Source organism: Chiloscyllium plagiosum, chromosome 1 (assembly GCF_004010195.1).
Source record: "Chiloscyllium plagiosum isolate BGI_BamShark_2017 chromosome 1, ASM401019v2, whole genome shotgun sequence".
Taxonomy (NCBI): Eukaryota; Metazoa; Chordata; class Chondrichthyes; order Orectolobiformes; family Hemiscylliidae; genus Chiloscyllium; species Chiloscyllium plagiosum.
Genome location: NC_057710.1, coordinates 51,295,447 through 51,313,477, shown reverse-complemented (window position 1 = coordinate 51,313,477; position 18,031 = coordinate 51,295,447). Strand labels below are relative to the sequence as shown.

General features: G+C 38.6%; 1 protein-coding gene across 1 annotated transcript; it reads left to right on the top strand.

The window, feature by feature from the left end:
- The first annotated feature begins 1,888 nt into the window (after nt 1-1,888).
- Nucleotides 1,889-16,315, top strand: LOC122547069 (aquaporin-3-like). The gene is made up of 6 exons (XM_043685681.1): nt 1,889-2,069; nt 7,530-7,656; nt 8,997-9,134; nt 14,187-14,308; nt 14,673-14,890; nt 16,057-16,315. The coding sequence occupies exons 1-6, from the start codon at nt 1,962-1,964 to the stop codon at nt 16,229-16,231; spliced, it is 888 nt and encodes a 295-aa protein (XP_043541616.1). The 5' UTR covers nt 1,889-1,961; the 3' UTR covers nt 16,232-16,315.
- Nucleotides 16,316-18,031: the final 1,716 nt, after the last annotated feature.

Genomic DNA, 18,031 nt, shown 5'->3' with positions numbered 1-18,031 from the left:
GACACCAAGATCTCTCTGCTCATCCACACTACCAAGTATCCGACCATTAGTCCAGTACCCCATCTTTTTGTTACTCTTACCAAAGTGAATCACCTCACACTTAGCTACATTGAACTCCATTTGCCACCTTTCTGCCCAGTTCTGCAGCTTATCTATATCCCGCTGTAACCTACCACATCCTCCTCGCTGTCTACAACTCCTCCGACTTTTGTATCATCCGCAAACTTGCTCACCCAACCTTCTAACCCCTCCTCCAGGTCATTTATAAAAACAGCAATGGTCCCAAAACAGATCCTTGCAGAACACTGCAAGTGACGGCACTCCTTTGCCATCAACTACTACCCTCTGTCTTCTTCCAGCCAGCCAACCAACTCCTAATCCAAACCTCCAACTCACCCTCAATGCCATACCTCCGTATTTTTTGCAGTAGTCTACCATGGGGAACCTTATCAAACGAAATGTGGAGGTTGAAGAGGCCAGGGCTGCTGTTCTCACACAGCCACTGCCAGGAGGATGACCTCCGTAACTGTATCCTCCTGAGATTCAAGCTGGCTGCCCCCTTCAGTTTGAGCATGATGTCCAAGTCCTCTCAGTGCTCTTTATTGGTCTTCCAATGACTTGGGATAGACCTTGTATAATGTTCTTCATGGTCCGCAGGAAAGTAACATAGGCTGATGATACCCCAAAAATGCAGTTTTGTATATGGGTACAAACCCTTATGGATATTAATTTGTGGCATACTTCTGGGAATCCTTGTCCAATCACAATTGTAGATACGCATAGCTCATGTCCAGCTTCGTAGAGGACAGTCCTGCCCATCAGTTTTGCCAATAAGTTCTCTATGTGAGGGATTGGATATTTATCTAGCTGCGAAAAGGTCTTTACTGTTGAAATCCTGATAAAATGCACAGAACTCTGAGGAAAGGTGACTGGACTTGAAATGCTAACCCTGATTGCTCTCCACGGATGCTACCAGACCTGCTGAACTTTACCAGCAATTTCTGTTTTTGGTCCAGGAATCCTAGTGCTGTGGGATATAAAATATCCAACAAGACAGCTCTCTGGTTCCCTCTTTGAAGTCCTATTTGTCTCCATTAAAACCAATCAGAAATCTGAAGTTTTACTGCATCAATGCTTTTGTTTTACATACATTTGTAATATTTAATTTGTAAATCCAAACGTTATTCAGAAGGTAATTGTTTGGTTGTTCAAAAATAAAGAATGCACAGCATTATGGGGAAAAAGCAAGAGAATGGCACTAAGTGAGTTGCTCATTTTGAAAACCAAGCAAAGACACAATGATCCAAATCTTCTGCATTGGAACAATTCTGTGATTTTGTGACTCTGTAAAACGGAGGCACTTAGACAAAAGTAAAGCTTTCCATATGAGAAATGGAACACATAAATTAATGAAGAAACATTTTCAATAGAAACTTCGGAAATTCTAACACTCAACTCCTAAGTGCATATTTTAGTTATTTTTTATGTATCTCATGACCAGTCACATTCCAAAATAATAATTATTTTAATTTAGTGACAGAGTGTAAAGCAGCCTCTGGACAACATGAAATTATTAAACACCTCATTAGTGACCGGATTCTGCATAAACATCTCATTCCTGTAGAATTACAATTTTAGTCTATAGACCATAAAAACAAACACTTTGAAATCTAGCAGTTGTTCTTGCGGTTTGAAAAAAAGTCTTGTTGCTCTAATATAACATGAACACATGGTTTAATTAAAGGAACATTATTTGCCAAAAAGATTATATTCACGTTTTGTATATTCCAAACCATCCTGCTTTAAAATTTGTGTTCGTTTGGTGATGCCTGAGGCTTGCTATGGAACTTGAAAGTGCACAGTATTTAAAGGCAAAAGCGCAGCTTCAGTAATTTGCCATCATACCGAATAAAAGGCTGAAGCAACATTAATCTGTCAGAACCACAATTCCTCAATTCAAAATGGGAAAACAAAAGGCAATAATCAGAAAAATTGAAGACTCTTTCAGAATAAGAAATCTATTGCTCAGACAATGTCTTGCTGAATGTTTAGGAACATTAATTCTTGTGGTAAGTATTTCATTTTGATATTTATATGTTACAACTATAAAACACTTTGCAAATGATCTATAAATTGTACGCACTATTATTTGATGCTATTTGCCACAAAGTAAAATTAACGTAGAAGCAACTTTGAATTGAGAAGTGAATTTTAATGTGGGAGAGGTTTTCTTTTCGAATGCCCATAGCAAGTTTTTGCTTTTACAAATGAGTGAAGCAGATTTACCCTTTTTAAATAAGGAAAATAGGAAAAAAGATTAATGTTTTATTAGGGTTTGATATTATTTTATGTTACCATCACTTTCTTAATTCTCCAGATTATTAACAATTTCTCCTTACAAATCATACAAAATGTGATTTCAGCTTTTGTACTCTAGGACTGAAAAAGCTTATGTTTTGCTAAGATATGGAGTAGAGGAGGAGAGTTAATTGCTTTAAAGTACCTAATCAGTTCAGTTTGAAAGAACATTTTATTGAACTGTGGTGGAAAGGTACAAGGCAATCAGAGCGTGGATCACAGGCTTTGAATAGCATTTATCACATATCTGATTCTGTGTGTATGGAGCATTCCATCTCAATTGTTTGAAAAAGGAATTAGTAACCAAAGAAATTAATTAACTTGTTGAAAATAATATCACCAAGTCATGACCTCCTCTTAAAATGTTGCAACTTCTCAGAATATATTCCATCTCGTTAAACCCATTTGGAATACATTTCATTAAAATAAGATGAAGGATCGTAGAATATTATCAGACACCTAAATTCTTCAGAATTTATGTCTTAGGTTTACCCATAGTTTGTAAAATTTGCAGATTGTACAATACTTGAAAGTATTGTGAACTGAATAGGATATTTATAGACTTCAGGAGGATTTAATAGGATGGTGGAATTGGCAGACATATAGAAAATAAAATTGATTGCAGAGAAGTCTGAAGTGATACATTTTGGAAGGAAGAATGTTGACAGGCAGTATAAAATAAAGGGTGCACCTCTAAAGGGGCGTGGGAGCAGAGGACTTTGGGATACATGTGCATAAATCATTAGAAGTGGCAGGGTAAGTTGTGAAAATGATTAACAAAAAGGAATATGGGATCCTGGACTTTATAAATTGAAGCATGAAGTATAAAAGCTGGGAAGTTATGTTGAACCTTTATAAAACAATGGCTTGTCCACAGTTTCGTTTGCAATTCGTTCATGGGATGAAGGTGTCGCTGGCTAGTCCAGCATTTATCCCAGAGTGCAGTTAAGAGTCAATCACATTGCTGTGGGTGTGGAGTCACATATAGTCTAGACTAGGTCAAGACCGCAGCTTTCTTCTCAAAAGGACATTAGTAAACCAGATGGATTTTTCCAATAATCGACAATGGATTCACGGTCATCATTAAATTCTTCATTTCAGATTTTTATTGAATTTAAAATCCACCATCTGCTGTAGTGGTATCTGAGTCTTGATCCCCAGTGCATTGGATGACATGGCGGCTCAGTGGTTAGCACTGCTGCCTCACAGCGCCAGGTACCTCGGTTCACTTCCACCCTCAGGTAACTATCTGTGTGGAGTTTCCACATTCTTCCCACGTTGGTGTGGGGTGGTGTGTAGGTGGATTGGCCATGCTGAATTCCCATAGCCTGCACATCCCTGGACACTATGTCCCGTCATGGGAAATGTAGGGATAGGGTGGGTCTGGGAGGGATGCTCTTTACAGGGTCAGTGTGGATTTGATTGGCCAAATGGCCTGTTTTCAAACTGTAGGGATTCTATGATTACCTGGGTATCTGGATTAACAGAGCATTATGTTCGGTTCTGGGCATCACACTTTAAGAAGAATACGAGGGAGTATGCAGCAAAATTTTCTAAGAATGTTTTCTGGGATCCTCATCACTGACATCAATCAGGACTTCAGTTACATAGATAGATCTCAGAAGGCAATGGAGGGTGTTTGTTTCTGCTGAGAGCAGGCAAGGTTGAGAGGAGGTATGATAGAGGTATTCAAAATCATGAGGGATCTGGATATAGTATACAGGGAGGAACTGTCCCTTTTGGTAAGGATTGAGAAATGGTAGGCACCAATATAAGGTATAAAAAGTGATATGAGGATAGACCTCTGTGCACCAGGTGGTTAAGAGCTGGAAGGGAACCATGAGCCCTTTAAATTCTTTGCTAGAGAAACCAAAGCTAATCCCACTAATCCCTGTTACCTCATACAGCTCGAACTCATCCACTATTTCAGTTATTTGTCCAATTTTCCCTTAAAAATATTCAACGAGTTCTGTCTCAAGCACTTTATGTGACTAAGCATTCCGAACCCAAATAATAATCAGTGTGAAGAAATGTCTTCAAGCCTCTCTCCCCATCTCTGAATGATTTCAAGTTCACTCCTAATCACTGACACTCCAAGTTGAAGACAAAACTGTTCCACTGAACTCATTCATTATTTTAAAGACCTTTATTAAAACTCTTTGCCTTATCCACTCAAGTAGGAATAATTCCAGCATTATTTATGTGAAACTTTTGTTCAGTGGATTCCAAATAGATGTCATGACCCAAGATGTAGTGGTTATGCATTGACTGAGTTTGATGGTCTGTATGTCAATTATTGCAGATTAAGGCACTGAAGCTCTAGGAGTGTTGCTGTTCAGCTTCTGTGTGCACCTATGATGCACTGCGCTCAAACAATGGCATAGTGTAAGGTAAACTATATCACTAATATACAGTATTCAATCCACATAGCCATTAATGTGCATTATATCAAGTAATTCAAACTGGATGCCGCAGCTATTCCCAGAGTTTCAAAACAGGAGGATAAATGAATGAAGTAAGGAAATGAAGTCCATTTATTACACTCAGTGAAGCAACTTTGGAGCAGTTGCTGCCAGAGAATGTGGAAAGAAAGGTTTCAGCAGGTGAAGTATACACTGCTAGCAAAGTAAATGTAAGAGCATACATGGTGAAAGAGAAGACAAAAATATTGCATGTTCACACAATCATATAACATGATAACTGGTGTGTTTGGAGGCATAGCCTTTCAATCTCCCGAGAAAAACCATCACTGCAATGCATGATTTTTCTGTTCATGAATGATTGGAAATTGATATTTTGTACATTTATCATTTTCCTGGATGTGTTATCAATAGGAGCAGAGCTGTGCAATCTCTTATTTCAACATGCCTTCTATATCCAGAAAGAAAACAAATAGTAAAATGTGTAAATTATGGTGCAGGTTCAGATTTTGCATAAGAAAATAATATAACATTGATTTTTTTTGAAGAGTGGAGGCAATAGATACATTGAGAAACCATGGAGCCTTTACAATTTTTAGGGTTTCTTTGAAGGAGTCTGCAATCTGCATCTGTGCAGTGTTGCTTGGAAGTCTGACTGAATTGTAGGCTACCACAGAAAGTTCGGCCATTCTGGATTTCTTATGGTGAAGTCTCCACCCAAACCATGGCCAAGAGCCTACTCTCAACTGTAGCATTGTTAATGGATAATATGACTGATGCTCCAGAGATTGTGGACTCTACTCTAAGCAGTTTGCAATTTTTGCACTTGGAACATTTTGAACAAGATAACGTAAACCTTCAAAAACCTCACTACTGTCAATGGGCACATTAATATTATGTCAGATGATAAAAAGCTTGGCCAGGAAGATAGAGTTTAGGAAGTGTCTTCCAGGAAGAAAATGAGGTAGACAGCATTACAGGGAAATTACAGAGCATAAAGCCTAGGTTGCTGAAAGCATCACCATCAGTGGGGATATTCAAAAGGTTGGAATTAGATGAACATGTGTATGTTGAATGGCTGTTGGACTGGAGGATATCACAACAAAAGGAAGGAGTATAGTCTCGAAGGGATTTGATAATAAGAATAAAAATTTATACATTTGGAGCAGAGCTGAAAGTAATGGCTTCAGTCATTAAAAAGGGGTCAAGAAAAAGGTTTAGGTACACCAGGGGTAACAAGTCTCATCTCTTACATTCTAATCATTTATCCTGGAATGTGTGGCAGTGCCAGAGCATATCTAAGGAACTGCCTGTTTGACATAGAGATGTGGAGCTCTGATTTAAGACAATTGTCTCTTCTAGCCCAGGACTACGCTACATATAGGTTTTGCTGATCTCTTTGGTGGCTTTTGGTATGTTAATTTATAGATCAGTGACCAATCCTTAAGAGATAGCAGGAATGGGTATCCTTTAGGATGTGGGGCAGAGTCACCTAGGCAGCTGCAAAGGATGCAATCTTCAGTATCCTTCATGGCAATCAGCTGCTGTGAAATAATAAAAGTCATTGAAATTCAGAGGCTCAAATTCAAAAGCACTATAATCACTCAGGTAAAGGTAAAATTGCCATGGTCTTAATTAAGTAGAGATGACTGGTGGAGGTTTAACCAAAGGGTCACCACAGCTCAGGCAAGGAGAGAGTTTGAGAAGGAGAATTCTTTTCCCAATGCAGGAATTGAACACACACTGTTGGCATCACTCTGCATCGCAAACCAACCATCCAAACAACTGTGTTAACTGGCCCCCATTAATCACACAGGTCGAACCTAGAAAAAAAGACAGGGCTAGAAGTGTCAATTCACACATGGTATCATGTATACACCCAATGTATGGGTTTTCATTAAAGTTGGATTTTCATTGAGATCATTGCACATGTTAACATTGTTTCTTAGCATTGATTGAAAATATTTTCTTTAGGGGTCATGGAATTGTTATTGTTATATGTAGAGAGTGGGATTTGTGGATGATTGTGTACAAATGGTGGGATAGAGTTATTGCAGTGGCCAGATGTGTAGTAGTTGAGAGATGATGGCACAAATGTTTATTGTAACATGCAATGGGTTGTCCTCTACAGGATGAAAAATTGCTTGTACCGTTCTCCTTCTTGAATTCCTTGCTGCCGTTGGAAACTCTGTTATGGTTTCTCAGTGAGGAGACCTCTATAGAAGGCAAGGTTGCAACATGTAGCATCATATTATAATCCTTGAAACCATAACTGGATTAATTATTACTTAATTCAAATAGACCAGAACAACAGCTATTATTAGGCAGTGTTTAAGATAGTTTTGAACTGGGGCACACAACATAACTTAGGGATGGCTGCCTTTTAAAGATTTCGTTGCCACTTGATCAAATTCAGACATTAGTGTGGTGAGTTACGTCATAAAAGGTCATAAAATGTTGGAAACACTCAGCAGGTCAGGTGGAACATTAAAGGTTAGAGGGTACCAATATTAATATTTTCTTCCTTCTATTAATACCTTTGGAATGTATAATACATTGGCTCTGATATGACATATATACCTAGTCCTCTTTTAACAGTACTGATATCATAAAGCATACCTGAAATCCATGATTTGGATCAATTCACTTTCTTGCAAGACAGAGGTACAAAAATAGAAATAAAAATGTGAAACAAAGGTTAAAAAATGACAAATATGAATGTATTTATTTTTCCATTTCTTTTGCTTACAGTTGTTTGGGTGTGGAGCACTGGCACAAATTACCCTCAGCAGGGGTACACATGGACGGTTTTTGACTGTCAATTTTGCTTTTGGATTTGCAGTAATGCTTGGTGTACTAATAGCTGGCCAAGTGTCAGGTACATCTGCATCTACATCTTTCTCTTTTTCTATATATATTATTATGATCACAGGTGGTATCGTTACTGGCCAAGTCAAATCCACTTTTGGGTTTAACAATAAAAGTATGTTTATTAGAAGTTTATTTTAGAAATGAAGTTTAAAATAGAATAAAGCCAACCATTTACATACAATGTAAGTTTAAATATTTAGAAACAAATGGTAAAATACAATCCCATTGATCCAAATAGCACCCTTTTACAATAGTTACACTGGAGAGAATTTCCTTAATTTAGCTGTGACTTCAATGTCCAGTCTTGAGAATCTATTAACCTCTTCCTTCAATATTCACTCAAGTGGGTTTAGAACTTAGGATTTCCCAACACTTATGTTCTGGAACTTTCAAACTAAACTGTTTATACTAGGTAACCTATTCCTCAACAGTTCTAAAAAAACCTTCCTTCTTCAGGAGCAATTGTACTGCACATCTATCTTTAGCCACAACTTCTGCTAACTGAAACTGAGAAAAAGGGTGTCTTAAAGCTATGGGTGTTTCTCCTAAGTTCAAACAAGCAAAAAACATAATTCCAGATCTTTCCATGCACAACTGTTTATTCTGTTCACTTGTAAATTTCACCCAATGAAACACAACATCATTACTCTTCAAGAAGTCTCTCTTCTACAGTATTTTAAAAGAAATCACCATGGCTACAGAAATAAGCAAGTTAAACATTTGTATAGACCAAAGCCACATTTTCATTTTGTATAGTTTAAAATCCAAACACTATAATAAATTATATATATGCCATACAACTGATAATCACAATATCAATAGTTATAAACAAAATAAACAAAAGACCTTTAAAAATACTACACATTTAATTACAGATATAGTAACATTTTATAAAAAAAAATTGTTGGAGCTCAGGAAAAATGTTTCCACCGGCTTAATGACTGTAACAATTAGCATTACTCCTTGGATCTGCTCTTAAGCTGCCACTTCAGCTTCACTGGAATTTCTGCTGTATTTAATGTTGCAGGAACAGCTCTGAGGAAATTCACAGCCTTTTTCTAGGCCTATATCAAGTTAATCAATGCTGTGAAATCACACTATTCCTGCCTCCAGAGTGTCCAATCCTTTAATAATCTTATTTGTCTCAATCAGATCCCTTCTCAGTCTTCTAAACTCAAGGGTATACAAGCCCAGTCGCTCCAGTCTTTCAGTGTAAGGTAGTCCCACCATTCCAGTTAAGCAATTTCAGATGAATTTATGCAACAGGCTCAATAGTAGTTTTGCATAGTTCAAGGTTGAAGCACAGATGTTAATTTATCCCTTGTGATGATTTTGTTCCTTGTATAGGTGCTCACCTGAACCCTGCTGTGACCTTTGCTATGTGCTTACTTGCTCGTGAACCTTGGATAAAATTTCCCCTTTACTCTCTGGCACAAATACTAGGTGGCTTCATTGGATCTGGTATCATTTTTGGTTTGTATTTTGGTAAGTAACAAAGGTATCCTTTTTTTAGTCAACTTGTTGCGTCAAAGCAACTTTCCTCTCAAGAAGAACTAAATAAAAGCAGAAAATGCTAGAAGCACTCAGTACATCAGGGAGTTTCTGTACAGAGAGTCAACTTTCAGGTTAGTCACATTCACTCATACAGATGTTTGTTAAAAGTTTTTATGTAATAGATTTATTACAAAAATAGCAATGCTTGAATTTATTGGTGATTAAGATATAAAACTCCTCTACCATCTGGAAGAAATCTTTAACCTTTCTTCAAAGGCTTTCAAGCTATTTTGGAAATCACTTCAGTTTAGGCAGTAAACATTTTCAATCCCAGATATATTTTCACAACTGATCACAAGATTAATAAATTCAATCAAGACATCAAATTTTAAGAAAAATGCAGCTGAGATCAACATGATTTTTTAATGACATGCATGAGTGATCTTCATATATCAGCCAATAGGCAGCTGGTGGGGTGTCTGCTCTACACACTAGATGCAATCTACAGGAAGTCTTATATATTATGGTGGTCAGGACTCATTTGAATCACACCTATAACACATTCTATAGAGACAGTTCCCCATTTGGGAGAACAGAAAAGCTAATGGAATAATGATCAGAAGAAATGGGAACACCGCTGTCTTCAAGTTCCCCTCCAGAGCAAATAGGGACAGGCAATACATGCTGGCCCAGCTGGTGATGCCAACATCCCATGAGTGTACAAAAAAAAGGAAAGATTGCCTTATAATTTATTATCAGCCATTTTATACCATCATACCGGATTGTTAGAAGGGTCTACTATGTGAGATTCATCCAGTCCAAGTAAGCAAGGGTGGGACAAGTATAAAAGACAGCCTGGAGCTCCGTGGAGGGCCAGTTCATATAATGGATCTTCCAGCAGCAGGTGGCATCAGTGAGGGAGAGTACCATGCAGAGCAGCTTGAATAGGAACCTCCAGCAGGTGCTGATGGTGAGTAAGGGCACTGAGCATGGCAGTTGGGTCAGTCCAATGATTGCTGTCTGAAGGAAAGGCTATCTTTGGAGAAGAATGTCTCATGGGGTGAAGGATCAGACAGACCATCAAGTTCCTCAACTGATGTAAATTATCCTTGTTCAATCTTTATTTTCTTTATATTTGTAATGACTTGATGCAAGTGAAATAAAGTATCCTGCTTCATTATATTTGGGCTATCTGTGTTTCCAGTCTGGCACAGTCAGCAGTATTAAACAGCACAGGCATCAAATCAGGGATGACAAGGTTGAAAGGACGTCTGGCAAAGGTGAGGCAGGTAGTGGAGGAGTTGAAATTGGAAATGTCTGTAAGGGAGTTTGGGATCATAGACACTTCGGCATCAATGGAGGAAATTAAACCTTTAGACCAAACCCAGGCAGAAGCTCCCCAAATTCCCTTGACACTATTGAGGAAGAAATCGTAGAATCCCTACAGTGCAAGTGGAGGCCAATTGGGCCATTGAGTCTGCATCAACCCTCTGAAAAACATCCAACAACCCCACCCCAACACCCTCTAGTCGTAACCCTGAATTACAATTTAACCTACCTAGCCAGCACAACCCTGAATACTATGGGGCAATTTAGAAGGTGGTACTCCTGGTCAGGTATTCCACTTGTGGGGTTCTGAGGTATGGCACTGACACTCATGAGTCACCAATGGAATAGTTTAATTGATACTATGCTAGGCTCATCCTGCACAAATCTGGCATCAGTAATAGTATTTGGCAAGAAAACTCTTAAATGAGTTCCACCATCTCCTACACCTTGGACAAGCCGGGAGAATGATTGGATAGAGGCATCAGTTGGTTCATGGGTGTGAGAAAATCTGTTCTCCTGTAAATTAGCAGGACCTCTGAGTCACAGTCTGACACTGGAGTAGCTGCTTATTTCAGGATGATTCATGACCTGTTCAACAAGTGTCAAATGGTCAGCTGGATCACATTGCTTTTGCAGCAGCCTCTAATTGTCACTGGTTGCACTAGAGTACTCTCAGATCCTAGCTTTAGAAGTAAGCAAAGACAGATATCACAAATGCCCTCATTAGTTCCTGTACTGGCAACTACAGTGAGCATATCATTTGCTATGAAGTTGCATGATTAGCAGGTTCCTTTGCATCACCACAGCTAGAATATTCAGGTCCACATTAGTGATATCAATCTGTTCTTGCATCACCAATCTGCGAAAATGGTAAGGGTTAGGGTGGTATCCTACATTAGCTCAAATGGATCTTCTCAGGCCCTAATCTGCACTTGCACCCTCAAAATATGTAAAGTCTTCCACCTTATGTGTTGCAACCACTTTGGGCAGTGGTAGGAGAATCCTTAAGACAGAGATAATGGTCTCACTAAACAAAAGAAAAATCAAAAGAACTGCAGGTGCTGAAAATCAGAAACAAAACCTGAAAATTCTGGATCTCACAGCAACTGTGGAGAGAAATCAGAATTAGTAATTCAGGTCCAGTGACTTGTCTTCAAAAATGGTCTCACCCCAGAGTCATAGTTAATGTGAGCAGATATATGTGTTATACCTCATTGGAAGTCAAGCTTGCAATTCCCAGAGTCTCATAAAAGTTAAATAAATTTATGGAAGTATGCAAAGTCTCCAATTGATCTCACTGATACTCACCTTAACAGAAAACATGGACCAGGTTCTGTACTTAACAAGAGCTATTATTTATAACAAATCAATAGATTCTAACCACAGGTAAACAACTATCGATATTTAGCTGTACTAGTTAAATGTCTCGCCCACATCTAACGTCTGCGCCCTGCCACACCCCCACAAACAGACACAGACAGAGAAAGAAGTATGGAGCAACAATAGCACCAATCCTCAGGAATATTTGGAGCCATTTCTTTGCTTTCAAAAGTCCTTTTGTTTTCTGAGCATTTGAAAGTCTCTTTCAATTCTTCACAGAAGGCACAGAGCATTTAGCTCACAAATTATAATTTGGTTAAAAGCAACAGCGTTGAGAATGTGGTGTTGGAAAAGCATAGCTGGTCAAGCAGCATCTAAGGAGCAGGAGAATCGATGTTTCGGGCATAAGCCCTTCAACAGGAATGAGGCTTGTGGCCCAAGGGGGCTGAGAGATAAATGGGAGTGAGGGGGTGGGTGGGGGGGAAAGTAGTCCGTGACATTCTCCTGCTCCTTGGATGCTGCCTGACCTACTGTGCTTTTCCAGCACCACGTGCTCAATTCTGATCTCCACATCTTCTGTCCGCACTTTCTCCTCTTAAAAGCAATAGCCTACAGTATGTAGTCAGAGAAAACAAATGGCTTTCTTTAGCTTCAGATATTTTTTGAGAAAGAGAGGGGGCCACCACCTCCCCTTTTGGAGTCCGAGGGCTTTTCACTGCTCACACCCACAAGCTGTTTAGCAACCCAGGAACCAGTCAGAGAGTTGTTCTCAAGCTGACCATGTATGGTGTCCACAACTTGGTTAAAATTGCACAAACCAATCAGCAATGTATTTCTCGCCAGATTTCACTCTACATTCTTGGTGCTGGCCCATCTGCAAACAGCTTCCACCACCACTTAAAACAAGCAGCAGTGTAAACACCACATGCAATGGGTTTCAATAATTTATTTTTAAAAGTGCAGCAATTCTTTCCACAATCCTTGGTTTTAAAACAATCCTTTTTTGTGTGTTAGTCCACAATCAAAAATACCCAAAATAAAATATTGTTTCATATGACAAAGTGAAATTAAAAACACTTTTGATTCTTTAGGATGGAAAATGAAATCTCTTTGAGGGAAAGAGGCCTAGGAAAGATATTACGCATGATATTTGATGCATGGGATTCTTAGTGTTCATTTGACGGTATTTTCAATAAGATTCTACAAAGGAGTTGTGGCGACAAGCAGGTTTTGAAGTCATCCAACTTCCTCTTTATCTCTATATCATTTATGTTATCTCCCTCAACAACTAAAGTTTTTTGTGCGATAATAAAGAAAAATTAACAGAGAAGATATCCTCTGTAGATTGGAGTGCAGGAAGCCACCAGACCTGCCAAGGCTATAGAATCATAATTGGGAGCCCAATGGTCTGTTTGATGAACGCTAAATTTCAGCCGTGTTTGAGCAGGAGTTCTGAAAAGGGTTATGTGCCACGCATACAATGGAAAACTCTTATGCCAAACAGATTTTCTATAGCTGTTCTTTGAGTGTGGGGTAATTTGGGAAATGGAGCTAATTATAAATGTCACAGCATCGGCATGGACTGTGAGAACAGGTCCGCACTGTAAGTTGTTAGTATCACAGGCCGGTTGCTCATTCATTTGTGATCCTTGGTGTATCATGAAACATTAACATGATGTGAGGGACCCTGTAAGCCAACATGGCTGACTGAGTCCTTGGAACAGTGGGACCTTTCAATCTTTGTGAACTCCAGAGTCTTATTGCCCTTGTTGGGTATTACCAAACTGACCCTCACTATAATTAGATCTGAGAACATTTGATCCTTGGAGAACTATAAATAAGGAATCAAAACAGTTTGATTTTAATTAATTGTGCAATAATATTGTGGTCAGGTATAATGTTGAAAGTATTAATGAGCATTTCACCTTTGATACTTTATAAATTTTCATTAAGGTACCATATAGTAAACTCATTATTAAACTCAAAACACAGAGTCAGAGAACATGAAACAGAATGTATAATAAGGTGGACCAGCATGGACCAATTGGGTCAAATGGCCCATTTTCATGCTGTACATTTCTTCATGGTTCGTTTTAATCTGTATTCACAATAAACACTAATCCTTCGAAAATGATTACGTACAATAAGACATGTAGCAATAAGACATTTTTGGAAAAGTATTATTTTGTAAATAATTTTGAGATTGTGTGATCAGTGTTTTATTAATTGCCGTGTATTCTTAGAATTTTGGTTCTGGACTTCGTTTACAATGACAGGCATTTTCATATTTTTAACTAAAATCGAATTTTGCTCAATGGTAGAAAAAGCTTCTTTTATGCAACAAGGCAGGAGACAGAATCTATTAATAGCTATTTATTGATTATGTTATTCCAGATGCCATGTGGGACTTCAGTGGTCAAAATAAACTGTTGGTATATGGCCCCAATGCAACTGCTGGCATATTTGCTACTTACCCATCTGCACACTTAACTCCACTCAATGGCTTTTTTGATCAGGTAATTCAGGAAAGTGTGGTAACTTACAAAACTGGACAATGCAGATTATTTTATCAAAAAACCCAAAAACTTAAATGTTGTTTAAAAAAAACAGAAGCAGTTGAAACTTTCTTTTCTTGTACTTATCAATGCTAGAATGTAAGAAACAGACTTAATAAAAGGGGACACCAATTTATACAGCAGGAGAAGCGGGTGCTACTTTAAGTAATGGTTAAGTGGCAATTTTAATGAATTTCGAGGAAAAACTGCTAAATAGGAACATTTATTTTTGATGGTTAGTGTACGCTGAAGATGAATTTGCTATTGATGGTAATACCATCAACTTTTATATGTCTGAATTTGGTTTTTCTTCTTCCAAATGCAGCTGATTGGAACGAGTGCTCTGATAGTTTGCATCCTTGCTATTGTGGATAAGTACAATAACCCAGTGCCAAAGGGTGTGGAGGCATTTACCGTTGGCTTTACCGTACTGGTTATTGGCTTGTCAATGGGTTTCAACTCTGGGTATGCTGTGAACCCTGCCAGAGACTTTGGACCTCGTTTGTTTACGGCATTGGCTGGCTGGGGAGCTGAAGTTTTCACGTATGTCATTTATATCTTTTCAAATGATTTGCTTGTCTTTCATTAATTTTTATTATCAGTTAAATTTTAGGTTCTAAGATTAACACAAGTCATTTTAACTATGGACACATTTATAGAATAGAACCGCTACAGTGGGAAAGCAGGCCATTCAGCCTATCGAGTCCACACCTCCAAAGAATACTCCACCCAGATCCCTCCCCCACCCTGTCCCTGTAACCTTGCTTTTCCCATGGCTAATCGACCTAGCCTGCACAACTCTGAACACTATAGGCAATTTAGATTAGATTAGATTCCCTACAGTGTGGAAACAGGCCCTTTGGCCCAACCAGTCCACCTTGACCCTTGGAAGAGCAACCCACCCAGACCCATTCCCCTACATTCACCCCTGACTAATGCACCCAACACTACGGGCAATTTAGCATGGCCAATCCACCTAAACTGTACATCTTTGGACTGTGGGAGAAAACAGGAACACTTGTCCTACCATAATAAATGGTAAAACTTGCAGGGGTACTGAAGAAGAAAAAAAAGCAATGATTACATTTGCATCATTAGGGATAGAATTGTTAATCACGTGAGTCCATTAAGGAGAGTCAACGTGGATTTCTAAAAGGTAAATTATGTTCGACTAACTTGCTGGAGATTTATTGAAGTATTAACTGTGAGGGTTAATGTTACAGAGGGTTAAGGAAGGTGCTATAGTTTGCATGGAGTTCCAAAGTGTTTTTGGTAGGAACTTGTGAGCAAGGTTAGAGCTAGTGGAATAAAAGGGACAGCACCAATTAGTCAAGTGATAGCAATCAAGGAGTAATGGTTATTTTTGGGTTGAATGATGATTGATAATAAAAGTCCCCAGGGGATGGTATTGTGACCCTTACTTTTTCTGAAGCACATTCATAATCTAAACTTGATGTACATCAGCCATATAAATCATTTTTTGAATTTGTCAAGCTATTAGATGTGCTATTTTGGAATTTATTTTATAAATTGTAGGGTGAGGGTGTGTAAAATGTAGAGTGCCATTAGCTATATGATCTCTGTAGTAATGTATTTAATGACATTGCGTGTAATGCTCACAAGTTTCATTTTGACACTGTGATTTGGTGCATTAAATATGATGTCTAAGCTCAGTTTTGATCATTCTTCTTTCTTCTATTTTCTTCCAGTGCTGGACACTACTGGTTTTGGATCCCAATTTTTGCCCCCCTCCTTGGTTCTTTACTGGGCATTCTGATATATCAACTAATGATTGGGATACATCTGGAGCCTGTAAACCACAATTCATCCACTAGAGAAGAAAATGTAAAACTGGCTAATGTGAACTTAAGAGAAAGTTCCTAATGCATTATGGATCATGGTCAGAGATTGTCAAATTAGTATTTGGGATACTCCATGCATTTTCTCATAATAAATCCCTAAATTTGATGTCAGTAGATCCTGATTTTTACCATTCAAACATTGTGCATTTAAAAGTAGAACCAAGTGACATAAATGTCTATTTGTTTGAATGATTTTTAAAAATTCATTCACAGGATGTAGACATCACTGATTAGGCCAGCATTCACTTCTCATCACTAATTGCCCAGAGGGCAGTTAAAAATCAGTCACATTGCTCTAGGTCTGGAGTAACATAGCGGCCAGACAGGTAAAACCAACAGAATGGGTATTATTGAACCAGATGGATTTTTCCTGACAATTGACATCATTTACCTCTTCATTCCAAATTTGTTTTGTCTATTTAAATTCCACCATCTGCCATATTGGAATTTGAACCAGATTCTCAGAACATTGCATGTGTCTCTGGAGTAAGAGCCTGGTGATAATATCACCAGTCTATCACCTCCAATTTTTCCTTGATGGGCATTTACTATCCAGTAGAATGAAAACAGAAGTTTTGGAAAATCTCAGCAGGTCTATCAGCATCTGTGGAGAGAGAAACAGATGTTTCAAATTCAATATGACCTTTCTTTGTTCTACAGTACTTTGCTTTTATCTGACTGGTCAGTGGACATCGTGCTTTTCCTGTGAGGCTGCTGTCAGCCTGCACTGTGAGTGTAAAAGGATGAGGAAGAAATTGGAGCCAAGCTGTAGGTTTCCGATGCATCTGGCTAATTCAGGCTTGTTTTAAAGGAATCATTCTGATAATCAGCAATCAGAAAGTCTTGACTGCTAGAGTTCCAGGGTGAGGTAGAATGTTTTAAATTTTCATTTTGACCCCATATTTCCAACCTGTTCTGTTTGGCATCTGGGTAGTTTATAATAACAGTTTATTGTACATTACCACTCATGTCCCATGAAAATGTTATGAAGGGCCCACTAATTTGTTTATTTTTAAAATATTGTCACAGAATTTAGATTTAATTATTTAGGCTGTAATTTACACTGTCACTAAACAGCTAACCAGTGACTACACACATACTATTGAAGCATTCTTCTTCAAAGGTGCTGCATGAGCAATTCAATTATCAACATCAACTAAGCTGCACCACCCAGGAACAACAATCTGGGCCAAGTGAACTTGACATGATTGAAGTCATAGAGTCATAGAGACTTCCAGCACAGAAAAAGGCCCTTCAGTCCATCAAGTCTGCACCTGTCAAAACCGATCATCTCACTAATCTAATCCCATTTTCCAGCAGACTGTTTGAAGAATGGCCACTCAACTAAAAGCATAACTATGTTTTCTCTCCACAGTTGCTGCCAGACCTGTTGAGTTTCTTCAGCAATTTCTATTTTTGACCATTTGGCCTACAGACACGTATCGAAAAGTGTTGTGCTGGAAAAGCACAGCAGGTCAGGCAGCATCCTAGGAGCAGGGGAATCGACATTTCAGGCTTAAGCCCTTCCTGAAACATTGATTCTCCTGCTCCTCGGATGCTCCCTGACCTGCTGTGTTTTTCCAGCACCACACTTTTTGAATCTGATCTCCAGCATCTGCACTCCTCACTTTCTTCTATAGCCATATATGCCATAGTATCTAAATTCTTCCTGAATGTTAAGAGGGCTTCTGTCTCTACCATCCTTAAAGGCAGTGAGTTCCAGATCCCCATGAAAAAAATGTTTCCTCACTTCACCTCTAAACCACTTGCTCCTCACGCCCTAGTCATTGATCCTTCCACCAAGGGGAAACATTTATTCCTG

Bases quoted from the DNA above. Each gene is read 5' to 3' on its own strand.
- LOC122547069 (XM_043685681.1), top strand. From the start codon at position 1,962: ATGGGAAAACAAAAGGCAATAATCAGAAAAATTGAAGACTCTTTCAGA. The intron at 9,135-14,186 runs GTAAGTAACAAA...ATGTTATTCCAG, and splicing joins CATTTTTGGTTTGTATTTTG to ATGCCATGTGGGACTTCAGT. The intron at 14,891-16,056 runs GTATGTCATTTA...ATTTTCTTCCAG, and splicing joins TGGGGAGCTGAAGTTTTCAC to TGCTGGACACTACTGGTTTT.